Source organism: Halichondria panicea, chromosome 13, assembly GCF_963675165.1.
Source record: "Halichondria panicea chromosome 13, odHalPani1.1, whole genome shotgun sequence".
NCBI classification, from domain to species: Eukaryota; Metazoa; Porifera; class Demospongiae; order Suberitida; family Halichondriidae; genus Halichondria; species Halichondria panicea.
In genome coordinates, this window is record NC_087389.1 from 1885159 (window position 1) to 1904198 (window position 19040).

Consider the following 19040-nt stretch of genomic DNA (forward strand, 5'->3'; position numbering starts at 1 on the left):
TACGTTTATTCTAATCAATACCCATTTTACCTGCACATGGCATGGTACATGGTCTCAAGATGTCTAAACTGAAACCTACTTTTGGGTTTGTGAAGAGGCTTGAGTTCCTTTCCAGTGGGAAATTGTATTTAAAAGACTCTGTTAAAACTATAACACTGTCTTATGAAACTAAAGGGAGCCGTGGTAACTATGGAATCAGGTATAATTATTGGACTTAGTGCGTTCGTACGTGGTGCTGACAACCGCATACATCTGAGTGCAGGAGCTTCATATCCCAGAGGCTGCCTACGATACAATTCAAGAATCCCAATGTTCAAGTAGTTTTGTTCAAGAACGAAGAAAAATTCCCCAATATATGGATTTACTTCAGTAAGCAGTGGAACACATCTAACCCTACTCAAATGTATGCGTGCACGTGTACATGCTTACACCTTTTGGTGGTTTGCCTGTTTACTTACTGTATTCTTATACATTGACGTGGTGAAAAGTAACTGTATTTTGGTCCCTACATTTTTTTTAGACGATAGTCAGAAGATAATGCTAGATGTCGAGGGGAAAACAGATGAAGAGATCTACTCCGAGCTGTCTGCTGTGGCTGGGAAAACAGAGTACGTACACACGTGCATGCTCTACGCAACAACCCATTTATGCTTTAACACTACACAGGGGTCAAGTTCAACGTGCTCTCAAGAAAGCTGAATATAATCCGGCCAACTTTGGTGACAGCCGAAAAGGACGTTTGTGTATTTGTGAAGTCCCTGGTCAGATACCTTGTCCCAGGAGAGTGCCTTTAAGGGATGTCAAACATAGTTGGCATGACAAGAAACAGGAATCAGCAGTGTAGATAAAATTATGTCATGTCATTATGTTTATTTTTTTCCAATAGTGTATAGATAATGTGCACCGTTATCTGAGTTCATGTTCACCAATAATTTATGTGTAAAAAGTTTGACAAAAAAATATCCGTGGATTATCTTTAATAGAATAATACCCCTACTGTATAATGTATAGGTAGACTAAAATGTCATTCACTAAAAAATTATAGGATGATGGTACATGTATATTCACACACGTACATTAATTTCTGATCACCAAGTGTAAGGTTTAAAATGGTACATCATATGTATACACTCCATCGTAGCGCTTTAGTTTCCAGTCATGACTGTTTTTATCGTTCCTAGCAATTTCAACTTGTCCACAGTAAGTAGCCTCCACATCAATCTTGCAGCCTCCCCACGACACTGCCTCACGCACACACACCTCGTGAGTGACCAGCAACAAAGTCTTGGGCCAGTGTTCATCAGCTAAGGTATTCAGAGCGGACAGATAGCGCTGTTTACATTCTGCTAGAGTCTCTGGAAATTTGGGTAGCGAAGAGGAATCAAATGAAAGAATTTTCAAGCCTTCAGCATCTTCTTTGCACGGAACCATTGGGGAGTCAGTCATGCCGTTTTCTTTCATGAGTAGCTCACAGAGGTTGTTGTGTGTTTGGAAGCCTGGGAGCTCTAGAGCTAGACATGCTTGATGGGCCGTTTGGAGACAGCGCAGGAAGGGGGACGCAAACACCATCTCGATACCCTACATGGAGTGCGATGTAACACAAGTATAAACTGATTTCATTTCCAATTTTATATCAACACAATATAAATAATTATATCTAGACATATTAAAATGTTAGCCTCAGTGTATACTAGACTAGCCATATTAGTATTGGTAGATATGTAGTACATGCATTTACATACTTTTTCTGCTAGTCTACACTTAACAAGCCTGTTGGCTTCATTATGTCCATGATGAGTTAGTGGTGTGTCATAAGGTCTAACTGCTGTCCTCTTCCAGTTTCTGTCCATGCTATCCAGTCGCTCTCCATGCCTCATAACAAACACATGCTGAGTCACTTGGTCATCACTCATGTTCAATAGCTCAAATTAATTATTTAACAGACTGTACTGAGCACAGAATCTAGGATCTAGAGGTAAACAAAGTAAATGCTCATGAGCCCTGCCCACTTCCGGTTTCCACTAACAGAGTTCTAAGGCATTTTTGCTGTCCAATGCTCAAATACAGTCCATATCTTTCTTTCTCAGTCATTTCCACACTGTGTTCAGACAGCAATGGAAGCAAAGAGTCATAGGCTTCCGGATATAATGACAGTCGGTATTTAGTAAGCCTGTAGCAACATTTAAAGAATGAATCTCAACAATAGGCAATTTGTTTAGCAGTTTACCGTGTTAAAAACGCAAGCTCTTCTTCAATTAAGTCCTGTGTAGAAAAGTCAACCAGTTTGCCACAAGTGTGTTTCTTCACAAGACTCTTATACTTATTATTTCTGGAGTAGAGCAACTGCAATTAAAATTAGAATCCATAACAATTACATATATAGGAACGATTGTTTATATATTTGTGCCTTGGTTGCGCATGTGCAGCGAGGTATACGGTAGCGTGTTCGTGTGTAGACTGCTACAGCTGCTCAAGGATCAATGAAGTGCAAGTTCTTGACTGCAATTTGTAGATTTGCAAAATAATGCTTTGTTATTGAACATGTAGCTAGGTTTGCTTGGAATGCCATTGTAGCCTTTTCAGAACAGTGCATAGCAAAACTTGTTCATGGAGTGTTGCTACTCTACTTAGTAGTTAGCTCTGCACTAGAACACTAGCTATTGGTAGCTGCACGAGTGAGAAAAGAGCTGCATGCACTTAGCTGTTTCATGCAGCAGCCATTGGACTTAGAATTTGACATCCTTTTTAGTAACAATTATTATGGCTGCCACTTTTTGCTAAATTTAACAGCTATCAGTCTAGTAGCTTCAAGTTTGGTGCTTTTCATTGAGGCATCAGCACCCGCGGTGCTTTAATTTGAGTAGCTTCTATATATATAGCATGATAGGAAATACACAATGAATGCAGGCAATGATTTAGTATAACTTTATGGTGCTGACAAATGTACCCTCCCTTCCGGAGGATAAGTGTAATTTACACACTAGTCTACACTTACCTTAATAAGCAGTAGCAAATCAAGATCAGGCTCTCCATCTCTGTCAACACAGTAGTTTTCTTCTAGAAGGCCCTATGAGAGTCGCAACACTTTGACATTTTGAAATTGCATGTACTATGCTTACGTCAGATTTAATTTGTTCCCAATGCTTTTGTTGATGAGCGACAGCTCCAGAGTCCTCTTGTGATACACAGGCCATGTACACATGATGTATGCACTCTGTAGGGATTAAAACCTGTTACACATGTGAATATTATGATAGACGACACAGGATACACTTACTATATCGTGTGGATTGTTCACTTCACAGAACCCGTAGGTATGGAGTAGACTGGTGTTGGATAGTTCTCCATAGGTGTTCATTACTTCTTCTCCCTGCATCACCGGAAATTCACAAGGATATTATGTGGAGAAGGTAATCTAATCTTAGCTGGCGTAGCTGTGCATGGATACCATATAGTTACCACTATAATTTTTGCATCAATCATTTGCGAACTTTGCGAGTGCTTACAATGTACCCCTAAGATTGCAAATACCTATACTGGTGGTTATATGACATGCACCACAATTCTTGCTTGATAGCAAAAAGCTGATTGCAAAGTGTGACTGAACATTTCTGCTGGTTTCACTTATTTGCAAATGCTTTTCACACGAAAGTAATACGGTGAACAATGTGAATGAAACCCTATTGACCCTGGAGAGATAAGTACCAGTTGAGGGGAGGTAACCAGGGACAAGCACAGTGATAGGATGAGGTGTACCTGCTTGATGTCCCTGACCACCATCAGCTTGAGTGCCTTCCTAGTGAAAGTGAGCTCAGCGTGATGTTGTGAGCTGTGGTTGAGCAGATCAACAAAGGGCACCATCATAGTGCTGCTGGTCACTCTGTCATCCTCAGCATCTGTGAAACTGTAAGACATCACCAGGGATACCAGCTTCTTGTACTCCTCATCATTTTGTACTTCAGCCCTGAAAAGAATTTATCACACACATGTCAACGTACCGTAGTGCACATGCATAATTAATATACTTACAATGAAACAATCAAAGTTTTGTTGAGAAAATACATAATATTATGTGCTAGTTCCAGCGACTTGGCCAGAAACTAAGCTGTTACCTGAATATCTGAGGGTTTTTCTTCATTAAAGGGAGAACCACATTTCTAAAGTCATCTTCAATCCTCTTCAAGTCACTTTCTACGAGTTGGCTCATACATGTTCCTTCTAGTAGTCTGGCACGATCAGCCTTTGACCAGAGCATGGGTGGACCACAGTCCTCGTTGTTAGGCACTAAATTCAGGTAGGCATGCCAGTGACTCTTGCTCTGTGAGGGGCACAATTGGTGACTACGATGATCTACTTTTAAACATAGGTGAACCCTAATTGTCTTACAAAGGGTGATACATGTAAATAGGAACTTAGATCTCTTAGGCATGCTATAGTAATCCCCAAACAATTTCTCACTGCGCGAGATTTTCACTACTCGCGCGCATATAGATACCTATACTCATAGGAGCATATAAAGAATAGGGACATACAACCGAACGTATAGGGAAAATAGTGGTACCTTACAACAAGTACTCTAATATGTCACTCACTTTCAAAGAGCACTCTGCTGCCAAAGCAATGAGCAGAGGAACCCAGCTGCTGGTTACCTCCTTTAGTTCCTCATCTCTCTCCACAACACTAGCCACAGTACTATTGGCACAGGATAGAATCGCCTCTCGAGGAATAACGGCCAAACACTCTCCTGTCATAATGCTCTCTGTTGCTATCACACCTATTTTGTGACACGAATCACGCTCACCAATGTAGAGCTGTATTAAAGAGTTAAGTTCATGTACATGTAGTAAGCATAATTATTATTACCATATAATATAGTTGATATAATTACAAATTACAGCACCAGAAAAAAATAATCACACTTCGGAGTGGTAAACTTTTATAGACTAAGAACACAAACAATTGCGTTCAATCCGAGCTGGAGCTTAAATTATGGTGGCGATTAATAAAAGAAGCGCCTACTGTTGCTGTTATCTGGTGCTTATAACAAGAGTATTAAGACAAGCATCCTGCATCTTTGACTTCCTTCACACTTCTAAACGGTTATCGACTCATAGTTATGTTTCGAGTAAGCTCTCAACGGTGCAGCTAGCTAGCAAATAAAACTGATAGACCACGCCCATTTTTCCTAAAATGTCTACACTAGCTGTAAAACATAATTATGGCTGAACGCAATTTTTGGCGTTCTAAAAGATGCGCCCACTCAGAAGTGGATTTTATGGCACTGTAATTACAATTTCGGTATGCATACATGTACATATAATGTTATAGGCCTGAAAGTAATTGCCTTGGCACACCTTTTTTAATTACAACAACCGTTATCACTTTTTAGGACCTAAAACATTGCGTTGAGTTGGCGCTGTAATACGGCATTACATTTATAGAAACAATGACGTACATTGGGATGCAACTCTAGGCCGACTTTCTTACACCAGTGACGAAAATCAGACACTCGTTTGTCACTTTCATATCTCTTCCCATCTGAGTGCTTCTGTTTACCAAGCAGAAATGCCCGAAACTGCTTAGGTTGTGATTTTAGTTTTCTCTTGAGATTGCTTGCGAACAGCCTTGATCTTGTGACTCTCCGCCCATGCCTTGACCGATTTCTTAGCTTTTTTAGTACATCAGACATATTGTGTAATACTTCTCTAGCTTACTGCAGGACCAGATCAGGAAGATATTGATCAAAAGATGCATTTGCATTGTACTGCGGTAGGTGCAAAAGCCACGTGGGTGACCTTTGACCCAGGTAAGCACTAAATGGAGTTCAGGACAAGATGAGACTGACACGGCTGCTTCTCGCTTCCCTAGAGGGTCTAAAGCCACTCTGCATTGACCAAAACTTCTCAGTATTCAAAAGGACTGTAGATCACCTACAATCCTGGCAATTGGAACTCCCTGGGTCGGTGAAAAAGGCCACCTGTCACTTGTGTCTGGATACCACACAGTCAGCACAAAGAGGAGCCTGGTATGCTGTCCTGCACTCATGTTCTATGTGTAGTGTGTTTGTGCAATTATTGATACCATACAATGTATAATAAAAGCGCCACTCTAATTTTAGCAGCTTTACCTATCAAAAACCACTTGGAACCAGCTAGCGTGTTAGTGTGTCGTCAATCCGTGAAATTCGAAAGGGGATGTCGTCAAACAAAGCTATTTATCCCACAATTTACTAAAATGTGTGAAAAACCCAGAAAATTTGACACTTTGTGATCTAAATACAGTGGAAAAGGTTCATCCATAACTGCTATTTATAACCATAATTATGTGTGGACCCAATCAAGAGTTTAATTTCACAGTTTATACAACAGCATGTGATTGTGACATAGGTTGGAAGAAATGCCTACTACAGTTTTAAGTGGAGTTGCATACTCTTCCTAATGAACTCTTGCTGAAATCAATACATCATTAATTTTTATGAAGTAATCTTGCAATATGGCAGTAATGATTAGCAATAACATACAAACTACCTCCACAAGTAGACTCTCGTTAATCCGGTACACCAACTGGAAAATCATTTTGTGGCGCTGTAATTGGAAAGACGGTAGTCTATTTCAATGTATGTGATTCTAATAATTACGCAGGATGTTTCTCTATGAGAATGTGCCTCAGTTGAAGTACCACAACCCCTCAATCGTGTTCAGTGTTCAACGTCACAATGAGGAGGACTCGAAAATAGAGTTTGTCTCAGGTATGCTCATGCATGTTACTGTTCATCAAATTAAAGTGGCCCTCTAATTATATTAACTTGATGAGAGCCAGATGTCCCTGTCCCATTAGATCAATTAAAAAGAAAGAGTCATTTGATACTTGCACATCTCGCCAAATAGTACAATATGTAGGGACAAAAATTATATTTTAATTTTTGGACGTATATGATTGAGTTACTGCAATCTGAACTATAAACTAGCTTTCTTTCTCAGAAAATGGTGATGCTGAAATACTCCTCATGACTGGATTAAAACAAGCTGAAATCAGAGAACAACTAGAATCACTTGTGAATAGATTATGATGACAATAAGCAGCTATCAGTTTAATGTCACATTATATGTACTACATTGTCGTTTGGTCCAGCCCATGTTGATGATTTTATTTGCTATTTCTAATCTCGGGACACCTTGGTTTCAGAGGCAGACCGAGTTGTCTCTGAAATAACGCTAGGTTGCCAACAACTCGGCCTGCATGGGGACAAGGCTTACCGAATAGATAAACCACGCCTTGATAAACAGCAGTGCCATATCTGCGATAAGCAGGCGTGTCTCCATGGTAATAGCTGCAATGCGCATGCGCAGTTAAAGAACACGCCCATTTTCTGAATTACTAAAGAGACAGCCGGTTAATGGAGCTAGTTCCGGATAATTAAGATTCTTTGTATAACTACAATATAATAATTATAATAGTGTTGGAAGAATCAGGGTTAAATCACCAAGACAATGGGTTGGATAAAAACTGAAATTAAGGGTCACAATTAAAACTGCAATAAAATTACATGTTAAATTACATATCAGGAGAAAGCCCGTAAGAATATTTCCTCTGTTCCAGTATTGTCGCTTCTATCTCTCTCAGAGAGGCTTCCAGAGCGTACACCTCATCCATACGATTAGCATCCCTTGCTTGTTTGATGTACACTAATAGCTGCTGCTTTTGCAGATCAAAGGGATCCTCAAAGGTACTGTCCACACCCTGCGCTACATTGGAGCTACACATCCACCCGGAATTGGAGCCCTTTCTACCGATAGGCATGTTAAGTTCGTCACTCTCTTTTTTGAAACTAACAACCACTTTGGTAGATAAATCTTTTGAGAAATCCATAAACTTGTCCAAGCCGCTTCGTTCGTCAACAAATTTAGCTGTCCTCTCCTCCGCTTGTTTTCTCTTCAATTCTCGCTCTCTCTCAAGCTCCTTTTTTCGTTCTTGAGCTTCTTTTTCAACTCTCTCACGAATTTCTCTTAGTTTGGCTTCAGTAGGTATCGATGGCAAGCTGAGTAGGTTATCTTGTAGATAGTTACTGGCAAACACTCGTACACTCCGCGACAGTTTGTGATGCCTTGTTGAAGAATCAGAGCCTCCTAGACTGAAGATCTGCTTGCTGTAAGTAGGGATACACAAACATGTGGTTGCAAGGTAACAATACTATAGATATAGCATGAAACCAAGTAGGCACAAGCCTGCATAATATTTCATACAACATAATTATACGGATTTACCATGCTATTGTGTATTTTGTATAATGACGGGTTAATGACGATTCTTTACCAAACACAGAAAGGACTGTATGACTTTATTACACGCTTAATTGTAATCTGGCAATATTTTTTCAGTAGCAGGTATTTTTCGAGGGTATAAATGTTCGTGGTTTTTGCTGATTGTATACCGTGAACATTTATATCCACAAAATTAATATTCCATGCTATTCCGCGCAAATTAAATCCCCGAAAACCTTTCTAAAGGCATTTACGCGAAGTTTATACCTTTGAAATATACCCGCTACCGTATTGCTAGAATATTGCTGGTGAAAACCTTTGCAAATGAGCTAAATCAGCAGAAAATTTGACCCTTTGCGATCTAACTATTGCATTCTGGCAAGGATCGTGTGTATTTACTGGTAGTTTTGCGGATTTTATTGTTGCAAATTGATCAACCATCGCAAAGTTCGCAAATGTTTAATGCTTGCAAAACATTCTAGTAATACGGTATATACGGTAACCATGATACAGTCACTGCATAAGAGTGAGGGGGGGCATACATCGTGTACATGTAATTATATGGTACAAAGATCTTGCCCTTAGGCTGTAATACAGTAGCCTCCTTCGCAGCCTCTCCTTTTTCTGTTCTTGTCACACAGGTCAATAAGATAAAATACGGTAAGAATTGGAGGAACAAAGAAAGAAAGAACAGAAAAAGAAGAGGCTGCGAAGGAGGCTAGTAATACATCCGATCACCCTTGGGACAGTGCAGCTTGGCCGGAATAGCGAGATGGCTGTGTTTCAGGAAATAGTCGCGGCTTAAAAACGACCTTACCTCGAATCTAGAGACTAATTTTGCGGTTCGAATAATGATGAATCATTCTGCTCTCTATTTAAGTGTAATCCAATTTTATTTTCCAAACTACACCCGAAATGTCATATCTGGCCGTAATGAACGTATAAATTATTCCCCCAAAGCACAACATTGACCCCATTATGTCGTCACACAAATAATCAACATGACTCTATCTGAATGCCAAGGAAATAATTAACCACCAGCAGGCCTACAGATGTTTAGCATACTGATCTGCAAAAGGTACCTATTATGCCGGCATAATCTACCAACCCCTATCTGGATCCTTCAGCTGTACGTACAATACGTACCTCGAATAAAAGACGCCAGTAGCTAGAGGCAAGTCTAAGCTTTAACATCAAAATCTGCTACAAAACTAATAACTTGTCGTTTGAATGCTATATCCAATGCAATGCTGTGGCATCCAGGTAAGCAGGCTCAGAAAGTACTAAAATTCTAACCCTCGGCTGTTTTATGTCTCACAACCAAGCAGGTATTAATGGTAAATAGTACGAAGCAGGTATTAATCATTATGATACAGTACGTACATGAACATGGAAGAGCAAAATAAGATTTGAACGCTATGACAAGGCTTTGAAAGCGATTGTGGTGCATGGTCAGACATACACTAAGACTATAGCAGAGTCAGCAGAAAGAAGCCTAAAATATGTTATACAAATAAAGTACCTGACATGCACTGTGGGAGTTCTGGACCGTTCTTTGGGATCACAGTAGAGCAGGCCTGAAGTGTTAACAGTAGGACACTAGGCTGACATGCAGTGGGACCGAAGTAGGCTCACAGTAGCCAGCAAATAAGCCTGGAGTTCCCATGAAATAAATAATCATGTATCCACGTGGCTGTAATAGTGCCTCGAATTAAAGCCGTGTATATTTAGCTAGCTCTATGGCCAATGTGCAAGTTCAAGCTTCTTAGCTTTTGCTTGCTCTTATTCGACAACAAAGCTTTAAAATAAAAATCTACCACTATAACTTTATGTGCGAAGGCCATTCATGCTGTAAACGCACCGCTATGGTATCCAGCTCAGAAATCACAAACAGACATACAGACAAACCAAACGACTACTATACCCATGGCCTCCCACGCAACAACTTGGGAAAAACTGCATGCCTGGGGCTGTATGCTATATATCCTACAGCTGTTGACCAATGAGATCAATTATTAGTGGTGACGTAAGTGTGGTATAGTATGATCTATTCCACCCTCGGGTAACGCCCTCAGGTATCGTACACCGTAATATGGTATATTCCATATAAGGTACTCGAATCTAGCACTTGATATATGAAAGTATTTATTGTTGCTCACCTGATGGAATCAATTGACTCATACAGACGGACGAGTTCCTGTCTTCTTTTATTGGCTTGATACAGTGTGAAGGTGTGTTCTCCCGCTCTGCAAATACAGAAACAGTGATTAAAACAGTGATTATAATAATGTGTGCGTGAATTGATCTGCTCAAATTTTCATGATACAAATCAGTGTCACCAAAAAGTCACATGTAGACACAGACATGTTTTACTACTAGACTTACAGAAGAGACACTCCTATCTCAACAAATGAGGGTTTAATGCGATCAGCTTCGGTCATTGTCAGTTGCATGTTCTCATACAGAGCAACAATCACAGGTTTCTCCAAACCCTCCAGTTGAAACAGCCGCCTGTATACCAAGGTACTGTCAGTAAAACTTTCAAGGCCTAGTATCATACATGTAAGTGAAGTAACTGCGCAGCTAAAAGTTACGTAAGTCTAGCTGGGTGTGCCATTTAACACACCACATACGGTATGAAGTGATGCATTAATTTTCACACCTGTGAATGAGTTTGGTACATGGTGTGCACATCCGCAACTCATCAATGGCCTCCTCCTCCTCCTCCCTCTTGGCCTGACCCCCCTTGGTCGGCCCCAGGCTATGAGACTTCATTGCCAGTCGTCTGGTACGCACTGTGGTACGGGGTGCCAACTTGGCGTATTCAGGGCAGTCGGATATTACAGGATCTGTGTGCGCGGGGGCAGGGCAAGGATGAATCAAATTGGCTGGCTCAGATGTAAGTGCCATGATCTCTAGCCAAATACAGAGTATAAATATAGCCATGCAACCACAAGGTCCCAAATAAACAGTTTTAAGGACTTAAGCACACCACCCCCCCCCCCCCCCCCCAGTTGTGTGTTTTACACATACAGTTGTAAGAGGTCTACTATTGTCACATTCTTATCGTCATCTATACTGCTACTAAATTATGAAAGCACCCCAGGTGCTCATGCCTCGGTGGAGATACCAAGCCTTTACGACATGAAGCTACTACCAGGAGTACATTAATGTACTCCTGCTACTACCTATTATAATACTAAACACACATGCACAGATTTGCATGCAGGGAACGCAATGGTGAAAATGATGCTTGCTAAAAAGGATGCCAATAGTTCGAAGCCCATAATTAAGACTGATGTTGTAATAGTGCAGCTCTCTCCTCACTATTGCAGCTTGGTAGCTAGCGTTCTAGTGCGAACTAACTACTAAGTAGAGCAGTAATACTCTATGAACACGTTTTGTATCACTCTTCTAAAAAGGCTGCAATGGCATTCCAATTAGGTATAACTCGAGAGTGAAGCATTCTTTGGAAAATCCACCAATTGAAATCCAAGAAAACGTGACAAGAAGCACTCTAACCTGCATGCAATTCATACTGTTAGCAGTCTACTGTATACCTTGCTGCGCATGTGCACACTTAATTGTTACACCAAAGAATACAATAATACAGGGCACACTTACACAACTCAGTATGCGTCATGAAGTGGGAGCACTGCTTGCACATGATCCCCCCACACAAACGACAGTGATGCTTGCGTCTCTGAGGCCCAAACTTGCGACCACAAGCTTTGCAGTGTTTCTCCTCACTATCCTTCCTCCACGGTACTATCGTCTGCTCGATAGCTGCATGGTCAAGAAGAGAGGGAAAGTCAGTACATAAATCCTAAGTATTAAAAATGCTTACCCTTCATTTGCCTGGTTGTCTTCGGGGAACTTGATTTGAGGTTTCGAAACAACTACAGAGAGGAATCAAGAATTTGGCTCATGACAAACGTTAAGCCTGAATGCACAGATACAGTGCTGTTATCCCTTATGCTTTCAACAACAAGTTAGGGGACTTAAAATTTTAGAATGATCACTTTACCTTCTCAAGTCGTATAGCAAGTCTATTCGTCTCCACAACCATACCAGTGAGATGTGCATCTCGCTGCTGCTTGAACAAACCAGTGTAGTTAGTGCTTTCTCCTGGCGGGGGGGGGGGGCAAACGGTAAAGTTTGGTAAAAGTTAGAATGTAACATCAATTAAGAAAGTTGGCATCTGTATAATCATGAGCAGTACCTACATGTACATTATATAGCTATGGGGACACTAGTGTTAGCAAGAGTCCATAATAAAAGATAAAGAGTATCGAACTCTGCATCATATGTATTTGGACTACTTCCTGTATTTGGGTTTATTGCTGCCTGAGGCAATTAAGTAACGGCTCCGGGCACTCGAATTGGTTAGTTACCAAGCAGTCGCATTACTTTCCGAATACATTTGATGCAAAGTAATGCAGCGTTCGATACTCCCTATCTTTTATTATGGATTCTTGGTGTTTAATAGTCACACACGTACACTACAGACACTCACCGAATTCTTGAGTTGGCCAGTAGGATGCAATCCCACTGACGTTAGTAACAGGCGCCTGTAGCCTAAGGCTCTCCTCAAGGGCAGGATTCCCTCCTGCTACAGCAGAAGCCCCATCTTCAACAGGATGGGTAAATCTCTGTTTGGGTTTACTGAGAGCTTTTGCCTTGTCAAAAAGGGACCTGATATTCAGTTTTATCTTGTTTCCTTTGGACTCATCATGCTCCTCTCTGAAGTGGACATCTAACAGTTGAAAAGTACGCAAGTCCAGCTTGCATAGAGGACAGAAAAATCCTTCTCCTTGTTCAACTTCAGCCATTTGGGTCTGATCTATTTAAGTGACCGACACACATCAAATATTTTGTGTGTGTGTGTGTGTGGGCGCTGACAAGGGAAATCCCCACAGACATGTCCCAATTTGTTGCCATGTTAACACGACCTCAGGTACAAGGTGGTGAGATCTCGAGAAGCAACATCAAAGCAAAGGATCAAAGCCAACGCTTTTGCACAAACACATTGAAGGAGATGGAGCACCAAGTATCCTTTGAGTGCTACAATCCAGAAGTAAAGCAATACCTTCTTGCTCACAACTATCCTAGTCTCATTGAGGTAGGTAATATAATTTATATGCAATAATTGTAATTGATGTTCCCCTGTTCCATTTCCATAGGCTCTCCTCACTGGGCTGACTGTGATGATGCCTCGTGATCCATGGGAGTTTGTTCAAAGCAGACTCAATGAGCTCCAAGAGCAAGGTGGACAATTGTACATTGAATGGTAGGTGATTAGCTGATTGTCCTCCTAGGCCGGCTGGATATCATCAGGCTTACACGGCACCGGATGTTCACCGCTGGGGTGGATGTGGGAATTCCATAAATAATAATTATCGCTTCTCCATGCTAACTTGAACCCCTCCCTGCCCACGCCTACTAAATGAACATTCGGTGCCATACATGACAGTTGATCTGGCAGGCTTGCATTGATCTTACTTACGTTCATAATTATACAGGGACATGTTTGTGGAGGAGGGTTTGAGGCCCAAGCTTTGGAGGAGAGGAATGTTAGACTCTCTTCTTGATGACACAGATTTGGTACGCTCCTAAAATAATGGTGGACAATTTTAAATTCTATTTCTATATTCAGCCTACTGAAGAGCTCCTGATAGCAGCATTCCAGTTCAGAAGAAAGCATACTCTCGGAGTATATTTTAGGTAATTAAGTATTACATGTACTTTCATCCTTACCACTCTACAGAGCATGGATGAAGTTTAATCTTGATGAACAGCAAGAAACAGCTGCCTACAATACCCGACTGAAAAGAGCAAAGCAGACATACGTGACAAAAATCACTGGAATCATCTTTAAGACTTGGAAAATATCCTAAACTACACTCACTGTGTGGTACGTAAACACGTACGTGGTGAACTACACTCACTGTGTGGTACGTAAAAACGTACATGGTACTTTCCCTAAGCTGTTTTACACTTTAGTCACAACATTATTTACTTAACTGTTTTGTTCACAACTACACCGATTCAAAGTCTGCGTCGGTGGAGACTGGGTATCAGAAGATTCTCCAAGTGGGGAACAGGCACATGAAGAAGATACTGTTTAATGCCTGGCTGGAGGACTACAAGGAGACACGACAGGCCAAGCGTTGGTTCAAGAGGAACAAAGCTGGCAGAGGGGGTGATGAGAGTGGGGATGAAGATGGAGAGTGGTATTGGCCAGAACGGGAGGACCTTATCTCTTTACTACCCAAAGATGTGTCTATCAAAGTCAGTCGAGTAGTTATAAGGAAATCTGTGCTCACTTTGATTATTGCACATGTAGTTGTGTAATACGTACATGATGAGCTGCATGGACACTTCTAGTGCAATTGTTTCCACTATAACAATAATAGTATTACTGCTTTAGAGGTGGGGGAGGGGAGGTGAGGTGAGGTGAGGTAGGTAACCCCCCCCCCCTCCCCCTAGAATTAGACAACTTCTTATTCAATGACAAGGATAGACACTATAAACTTATCTTCTCTGCTTGGAAGCAGATACCATTTCTTCAAGATTGCTGTCCGATATAGTCCTCAATAGAGGTGAGGTACCGCCAGAAATCCATTTAAGAGCATTGTTAATGTTTTAAGTAGCTAGTTGTCTTAATAACTACCAGAAATGATCTCTAGGCACCTAAACGTATAATGCGCGTGTGGTAAAGTATGTCAAAAGTTCTGTCAAGCAATGTTTGATTGATTCATAAAATTCTTCCATAGAATCTCACAGGCCCTCAAATGTCCACCTTGGGGCAGGGGTCCCCTAGCAATTGTATCTTAGCACCATTTTTGCCCTGACCCAAAATCCTAAATGTGCAGTCCTGTAATAACAATGTATGTATGGTTTATTAAATCCAGATCTTCAGTCTGGTTGGTATTCGTAGTCTCTGTCGATGTGCTCAAGTGTGTAGATCATGGAAGGAGATTAGTGAGGATAAGGAGTTGTGGAACAAGGTGTGTGTGTGTGTGTGTGTGTGTGTGTGTGATTCTTAATAATTATGCGGTAAATAAGTGATGGCATGTATCCTCTCTACATGTACGTTGAATCAGGTGGATTTCAGCATTTTCAAGACATTGTAAGTTCACATTTTCACCGTTGCTACAAATAATTTAACTGTTCCCCTCCCAGTGTTCGTGATGGTGTGGTGATGAGGTTGTTCCACAAGTACAGACCTCTGCTGGGGCATCTCAATCTACAAGGATGCCACAGATTAACACCAGAAAGCTTGAAACACATAGGTAATTGGTGTTATTAGTACCAGTTTTGCCCTGTCACATCTGCTGTGCATCCTTATACATGTAGGTCAGTGCCAAAATCTGCAAGATCTCAATCTCTCTGAATGTGAAAAACTAAATGTAGGTCCAGTTTGTGCATTCTCCAGCTGACTCTAATATTTTTTAGGATGAAGCTATGCAACACATTGCCAAAGGGTGCTCTGCATTGCTCTACCTCAACCTCTCCTACTGCAATGTCACAGACTCAATTATCAGGATATTGACAAAGTGTGTGAGCTAATAATTATAGCCAGCAAGCGTTGATTACCACTCTTTTCCACTGTCATTCTGTCAGTGAACCACTTCATGACTTATTCCCATTGCATAGAGTATTCCTGATCGTACGAACATACATTAATTTTGCCCCCCCCCCCGCAGATACTGTGGGAGTCTCCATTACCTCAGTTTAGCGTACTCCACTCAGTTCACCAGTAAAGGTCTCCAGTCTATTACAACCGGAAAGGGATGTCGTAGGCTAGTGTACCTTGACCTCTCTGGCTGTACCCATCTCTCGGCTGAAGGAATGCATTCCATAGGAAAGGGCTGTCCTATTCTCAACACACTGATTCTTGATGACATTCCTGACTTCACTGATGCAATGATAATCAAGCTAGTTGCTCACTGTCACACGCTGAGACATATCTCATTCATGGGCGGAGGCTCTCTCACTGACAAAGCATTCAAGTATCTTGCCATGGAAAACAAAAAACTGAAAACCATAAAAATTGAGAGTAAGTTTTAGCGTATTTTATGCGTTCAGTGTTTCATATGCTATTAATTATTCTTGTAGACAACACTAGCTTGACAGATGTTGCTGTGCGATCATTTGCCAAAGGCTGTCGTGACCTCTCCCATCTCTGTCTGGCTGGTTGCTCCAGAATCTCTGATCAGGGGCTTAGAGCTTTGAGCTCACTACGCAAATTGCAAGTTTTGAACATTGCTGATTGTACCAGGTATTTGACATAATGTGGCATGCAAAGAGTTCACCATCCTATACTAGTTACTGTGGGCAATTTAATAGACACTTAATCAGGCTAATGGGTAGTACACCTCCTGGTGTGACCAAGTTGTATGAAAGTGAGAGGCTTCCTAATTTAGCAGCTCTCTTTTTGATAATAATACTAATAATTAAAACGTAGGATCATCAAAAATGTATGGGATGATAAGATCTGTTGTGTCTGGTCTGTCGTCTTTTAGGGTATCTGATGCTGGTATCAGACATGTGATAGAAAACGCTCCCGGGAGCATCCTCAGGGAGTTTAACATCACCAATCTCATTAAAATAAGTGATGTAACACTTCTGAGAATGTCTCAGAGGTAAGCCATTCCTTATCTGCATATACAGTGTTGCACCACCAATACTTGTGTTTTAGTTGCAAGGCCCTCACTTACGTGTGTTTCTGCTACTGTGAGCACATATCAGATACAGGAGTTGAGTTGCTAGGACACATGCCTTGGCTGACCTCACTAGATGTGTCTGGTTGCAACATCAGTGATCAGGTGACGCTACTGGCTAATTTTTTACCACTGTGTAGCAGGGTGTAGTAGCAGAGGAGGTACGATGCGCGTGCCTTGATCAGGCTAATTGCCTCTGCAATAACGTTAAGCGTGGGCGGATAATCGAGGCATAATTACGCCCACGCTCAAGGTTATTACAGAGGCAATTAACCTAATCGAGGCACACGTGTCGTACCTCCTCTGGTGTAGTAGTGGAATGGAAAAAAGGGCCACTGGGTTAGTGCCACCAACACCTTGATGGGGATTATTGTAGTAGATAGTGTAGTGTGTATAATTATGTATAGCGGGTAATTTTCGTGGGTTGGGTAAAAAATTCGTTCAATTGGAAAACCGTGATTTTCGTGAGTATTGACTTACCTAACGCATGCCTATTTGTGGGGAAAAATTTCGTGTAGGTCAGCTTGCCCACGAAAATTACCCGCTATGCAGTAATTATTTTTGTGCTGTGGCTGTGTTCAGCTTGGTAGTACAGTGAAACTTGCATGCATAAGAGGGTTTAGAGATTTATAGTAGATCAGATAATGTTGGTAATGTTTGATCACTTTAATACTGTGTGTGCAGGGTGTTGCAGGTCTTAGGTTCAATCCTCAGTTCAAACACTTGGCCCTGGCTGAGCTCATGGATGTCACTGATGATGGACTACAGGTGTGTTGAGCTGTTATGAGCTGTCTGTTGTCTGTGGGTGAAGTGTTAAGTGAGATGCTTAGAGTAATGTATAATAATTTCCTGAACATCTGTGTTAGATAACATGTTCATAAGAAGGTACCAGTTAATCCATGCACTTTAAATGCATGGGTATACACATTAATTTATAGAGATCAGAGACAGTACATTTCAATTGGTGTTGGTGTGTTGGTTTTTTTCCTGTTCAGAAAATGTGCTCAACATTATCTAGATTGGAGACACTGGATTTAAGTGATTGTGAGGTACATTTATAAATGTGTCCGTATATTCAAAATGTCTAGAATTTCACCTTATCTCTGTACAGAACATAACTAATGAAGGTCTTCAAACAGTTGCTTACAAGTGCCGTTCCCTAAAGACATTGTACATAGCAAACTGCCCTAAGGTGAGTTCTGATTTTCTACATACTATTGTACTGTACTGTACATCATTGTATATTGACAGATTGATGATGAGGGAATCAGGTTCTTGACTCAAGGATGTTCCTATCTATTGAGGCTTGATATGTCTGGATGCAATGTAACGTGAGTTAATTGGCCCTATTATTATTTCTGTGTGCCTGATTACACACATGTCACTCTACAGGGACAGAGCTTTGAGACACCTAAAGAAAGGATGTACCAACCTGGCAAAACTGGATGTTCTGAGCTGCGTTAATGTGACCAGGTACATGTAATTGTTCTGCTGGCTACACCAATTTTACACCAGCAGTCCATGATGCAGTGAAATCTGCAGATATTCATAGGAAACCACAAATACGAATCTGCATATATTCATAAGAAATCACAAACACATTTGGGTGTCAACAAAATAGTACATAAACTTGTCACATTATTCATATTAGCTTCGGCACTAGATATACTAAATTTGGAACAATACAGAGAGCATGGCCCCCTGCGCAAGGATGACACGCAAATTCGTGAAGTGTTCCACATTTTTGGGGGTATTTTACACTTGTGGTTTAAATACCTTGTGCATGTTTTACATTTGCATGTTTTAATTTTTACACAGAGATGCTGTACAGAGGTATCAGTCGAAAGGAGTGGAAGTAAACTACAACACAGACAGACCCAAGCACCTTCAACAATCCATTCAAGATATTCATAAACTACCAGTCGAACCTCTCTTAGACAGAATATAGTTTTATTTTTTATTTTTTGATGGAGTAATTAATTTTTGTAATAATAATAATGTCCAGGATCCCTGTCAATTAACACCAATTAAGAGCTTTTATAGAAGATGACCC

At 40.9% G+C, this 19040-nt stretch overlaps 6 protein-coding genes and 1 non-coding gene across 9 annotated transcripts; 4 read left to right on the forward strand and 3 right to left on the reverse strand.

Moving 5' to 3' along the window:
• The first annotated feature begins 6 nt into the window (after positions 1-6).
• LOC135346613 (small ribosomal subunit protein mS25-like) lies at positions 7-975 on the forward strand. Its single transcript, XM_064544300.1, has 4 exons — positions 7-199; positions 263-369; positions 521-608; positions 667-975. The coding sequence occupies exons 1-4, from the start codon at positions 42-44 to the stop codon at positions 842-844; spliced, it is 531 nt and encodes a 176-aa protein (XP_064400370.1). The 5' UTR covers positions 7-41; the 3' UTR covers positions 845-975.
• LOC135346607 (uncharacterized) lies at positions 916-1913 on the reverse strand. Its single transcript, XM_064544292.1, has 2 exons — positions 1743-1913; positions 916-1578 (listed from the first exon to the last, which is right to left on the reverse strand). The coding sequence occupies exons 1-2, from the start codon at positions 1911-1913 to the stop codon at positions 1105-1107; spliced, it is 645 nt and encodes a 214-aa protein (XP_064400362.1). The 3' UTR covers positions 916-1104.
• LOC135346559 (N-lysine methyltransferase setd6-like) lies at positions 1913-5825 on the reverse strand. 2 transcript variants are annotated; one of them, XM_064544222.1, is made up of 9 exons: positions 5456-5825; positions 4593-4811; positions 4113-4318; positions 3757-3964; positions 3278-3370; positions 3120-3230; positions 2996-3067; positions 2228-2343; positions 1913-2170 (listed from the first exon to the last, which is right to left on the reverse strand). In XM_064544222.1, the coding sequence occupies exons 1-9, from the start codon at positions 5687-5689 to the stop codon at positions 1993-1995; spliced, it is 1437 nt and encodes a 478-aa protein (XP_064400292.1). In that variant the 5' UTR covers positions 5690-5825; the 3' UTR covers positions 1913-1992. The 2 variants fall into 2 exon arrangements, 1 of the variants encoding a protein (XP_064400292.1); XR_010398052.1 differs by lacking the exon at positions 1913-2170 and having other exon boundaries at positions 2266-2343; positions 3120-3214.
• A 9-nt stretch (positions 5826-5834) lies between these two features.
• LOC135346619 (uncharacterized) lies at positions 5835-7163 on the forward strand. The gene is made up of 3 exons (XM_064544308.1): positions 5835-6025; positions 6642-6748; positions 6981-7163. The coding sequence occupies exons 1-3, from the start codon at positions 5835-5837 to the stop codon at positions 7067-7069; spliced, it is 387 nt and encodes a 128-aa protein (XP_064400378.1). The 3' UTR covers positions 7070-7163.
• A 259-nt stretch (positions 7164-7422) lies between these two features.
• On the reverse strand, positions 7423-13132 carry LOC135346553 (rabenosyn-5-like). The gene is made up of 8 exons (XM_064544215.1): positions 12778-13132; positions 12289-12389; positions 12109-12160; positions 11886-12047; positions 10924-11110; positions 10647-10772; positions 10421-10507; positions 7423-8146 (listed from the first exon to the last, which is right to left on the reverse strand). The coding sequence occupies exons 1-8, from the start codon at positions 13091-13093 to the stop codon at positions 7555-7557; spliced, it is 1623 nt and encodes a 540-aa protein (XP_064400285.1). The 5' UTR covers positions 13094-13132; the 3' UTR covers positions 7423-7554.
• A 46-nt stretch (positions 13133-13178) lies between these two features.
• Positions 13179-19014, forward strand: LOC135346538 (F-box and leucine-rich repeat protein 13-like). 2 transcript variants are annotated; one of them, XM_064544188.1, is made up of 21 exons: positions 13180-13383; positions 13445-13551; positions 13784-13865; positions 13918-13985; positions 14029-14149; positions 14298-14552; positions 15176-15271; positions 15368-15393; positions 15447-15556; positions 15621-15673; positions 15720-15820; positions 15971-16323; positions 16383-16545; positions 16790-16909; positions 16966-17092; positions 17672-17755; positions 17983-18036; positions 18099-18179; positions 18239-18318; positions 18380-18460; positions 18806-19014. In XM_064544188.1, exons 1-21 carry the CDS (start codon positions 13183-13185, stop codon positions 18933-18935), a joined length of 2493 nt encoding a protein of 830 aa, XP_064400258.1. In that variant the 5' UTR covers positions 13180-13182; the 3' UTR covers positions 18936-19014. The 2 variants fall into 2 exon arrangements, 1 of the variants encoding a protein (XP_064400258.1); XR_010398051.1 differs by lacking the exons at positions 18380-18460; positions 18806-19014 and having other exon boundaries at positions 13179-13383; positions 18006-18036; positions 18239-18297.
• LOC135347168 (U6 spliceosomal RNA) lies at positions 18635-18733 on the forward strand. Its single transcript, XR_010398302.1, has one exon. It is a non-coding gene; the product is annotated as a U6 spliceosomal RNA (small nuclear RNA).
• Positions 19015-19040: the final 26 nt, after the last annotated feature.

Coding starts and splice junctions, on each gene's coding strand:
- LOC135346613 (XM_064544300.1), top strand. CDS start 42: ATGGTACATGGTCTCAAGATGTCTAAACTGAAACCTACTTTTGGGTTT. Junction 200..262: donor CGTGGTAACTATGGAATCAG/GTATAATTATTG, acceptor ATCTGAGTGCAG/GAGCTTCATATCCCAGAGGC. Junction 370..520: donor CAATATATGGATTTACTTCA/GTAAGCAGTGGA, acceptor CATTTTTTTTAG/ACGATAGTCAGAAGATAATG.
- LOC135346607 (XM_064544292.1), bottom strand. CDS start 1,913: ATGAGTGATGACCAAGTGACTCAGCATGTGTTTGTTATGAGGCATGGA. Junction 1,579..1,742: donor AGTGTAGACTAGCAGAAAAA/GTATGTAAATGC, acceptor CACTCCATGTAG/GGTATCGAGATGGTGTTTGC.
- LOC135346559 (XM_064544222.1), bottom strand. CDS start 5,689: ATGTCTGATGTACTAAAAAAGCTAAGAAATCGGTCAAGGCATGGGCGG. Junction 3,231..3,277: donor TGAACAATCCACACGATATA/GTAAGTGTATCC, acceptor CATGTGTAACAG/GTTTTAATCCCTACAGAGTG. Junction 2,344..2,995: donor ATTTGCTACTGCTTATTAAG/GTAAGTGTAGAC, acceptor TTTTAATTGCAG/TTGCTCTACTCCAGAAATAA.
- LOC135346619 (XM_064544308.1), top strand. CDS start 5,835: ATGAGACTGACACGGCTGCTTCTCGCTTCCCTAGAGGGTCTAAAGCCA. Junction 6,026..6,641: donor TCAGCACAAAGAGGAGCCTG/GTATGCTGTCCT, acceptor ATAATTACGCAG/GATGTTTCTCTATGAGAATG. Junction 6,749..6,980: donor GAAAATAGAGTTTGTCTCAG/GTATGCTCATGC, acceptor TTTCTTTCTCAG/AAAATGGTGATGCTGAAATA.
- LOC135346553 (XM_064544215.1), bottom strand. CDS start 13,093: ATGGCTGAAGTTGAACAAGGAGAAGGATTTTTCTGTCCTCTATGCAAG. Junction 12,390..12,777: donor CTGGCCAACTCAAGAATTCG/GTGAGTGTCTGT, acceptor CCCCCCCGCCAG/GAGAAAGCACTAACTACACT. Junction 10,773..10,923: donor TGTACCAAACTCATTCACAG/GTGTGAAAATTA, acceptor CTTGGTATACAG/GCGGCTGTTTCAACTGGAGG.
- LOC135346538 (XM_064544188.1), top strand. CDS start 13,183: ATGTCCCAATTTGTTGCCATGTTAACACGACCTCAGGTACAAGGTGGT. Junction 17,756..17,982: donor TCACTGATGATGGACTACAG/GTGTGTTGAGCT, acceptor TTTCCTGTTCAG/AAAATGTGCTCAACATTATC. Junction 18,037..18,098: donor TGGATTTAAGTGATTGTGAG/GTACATTTATAA, acceptor ATCTCTGTACAG/AACATAACTAATGAAGGTCT.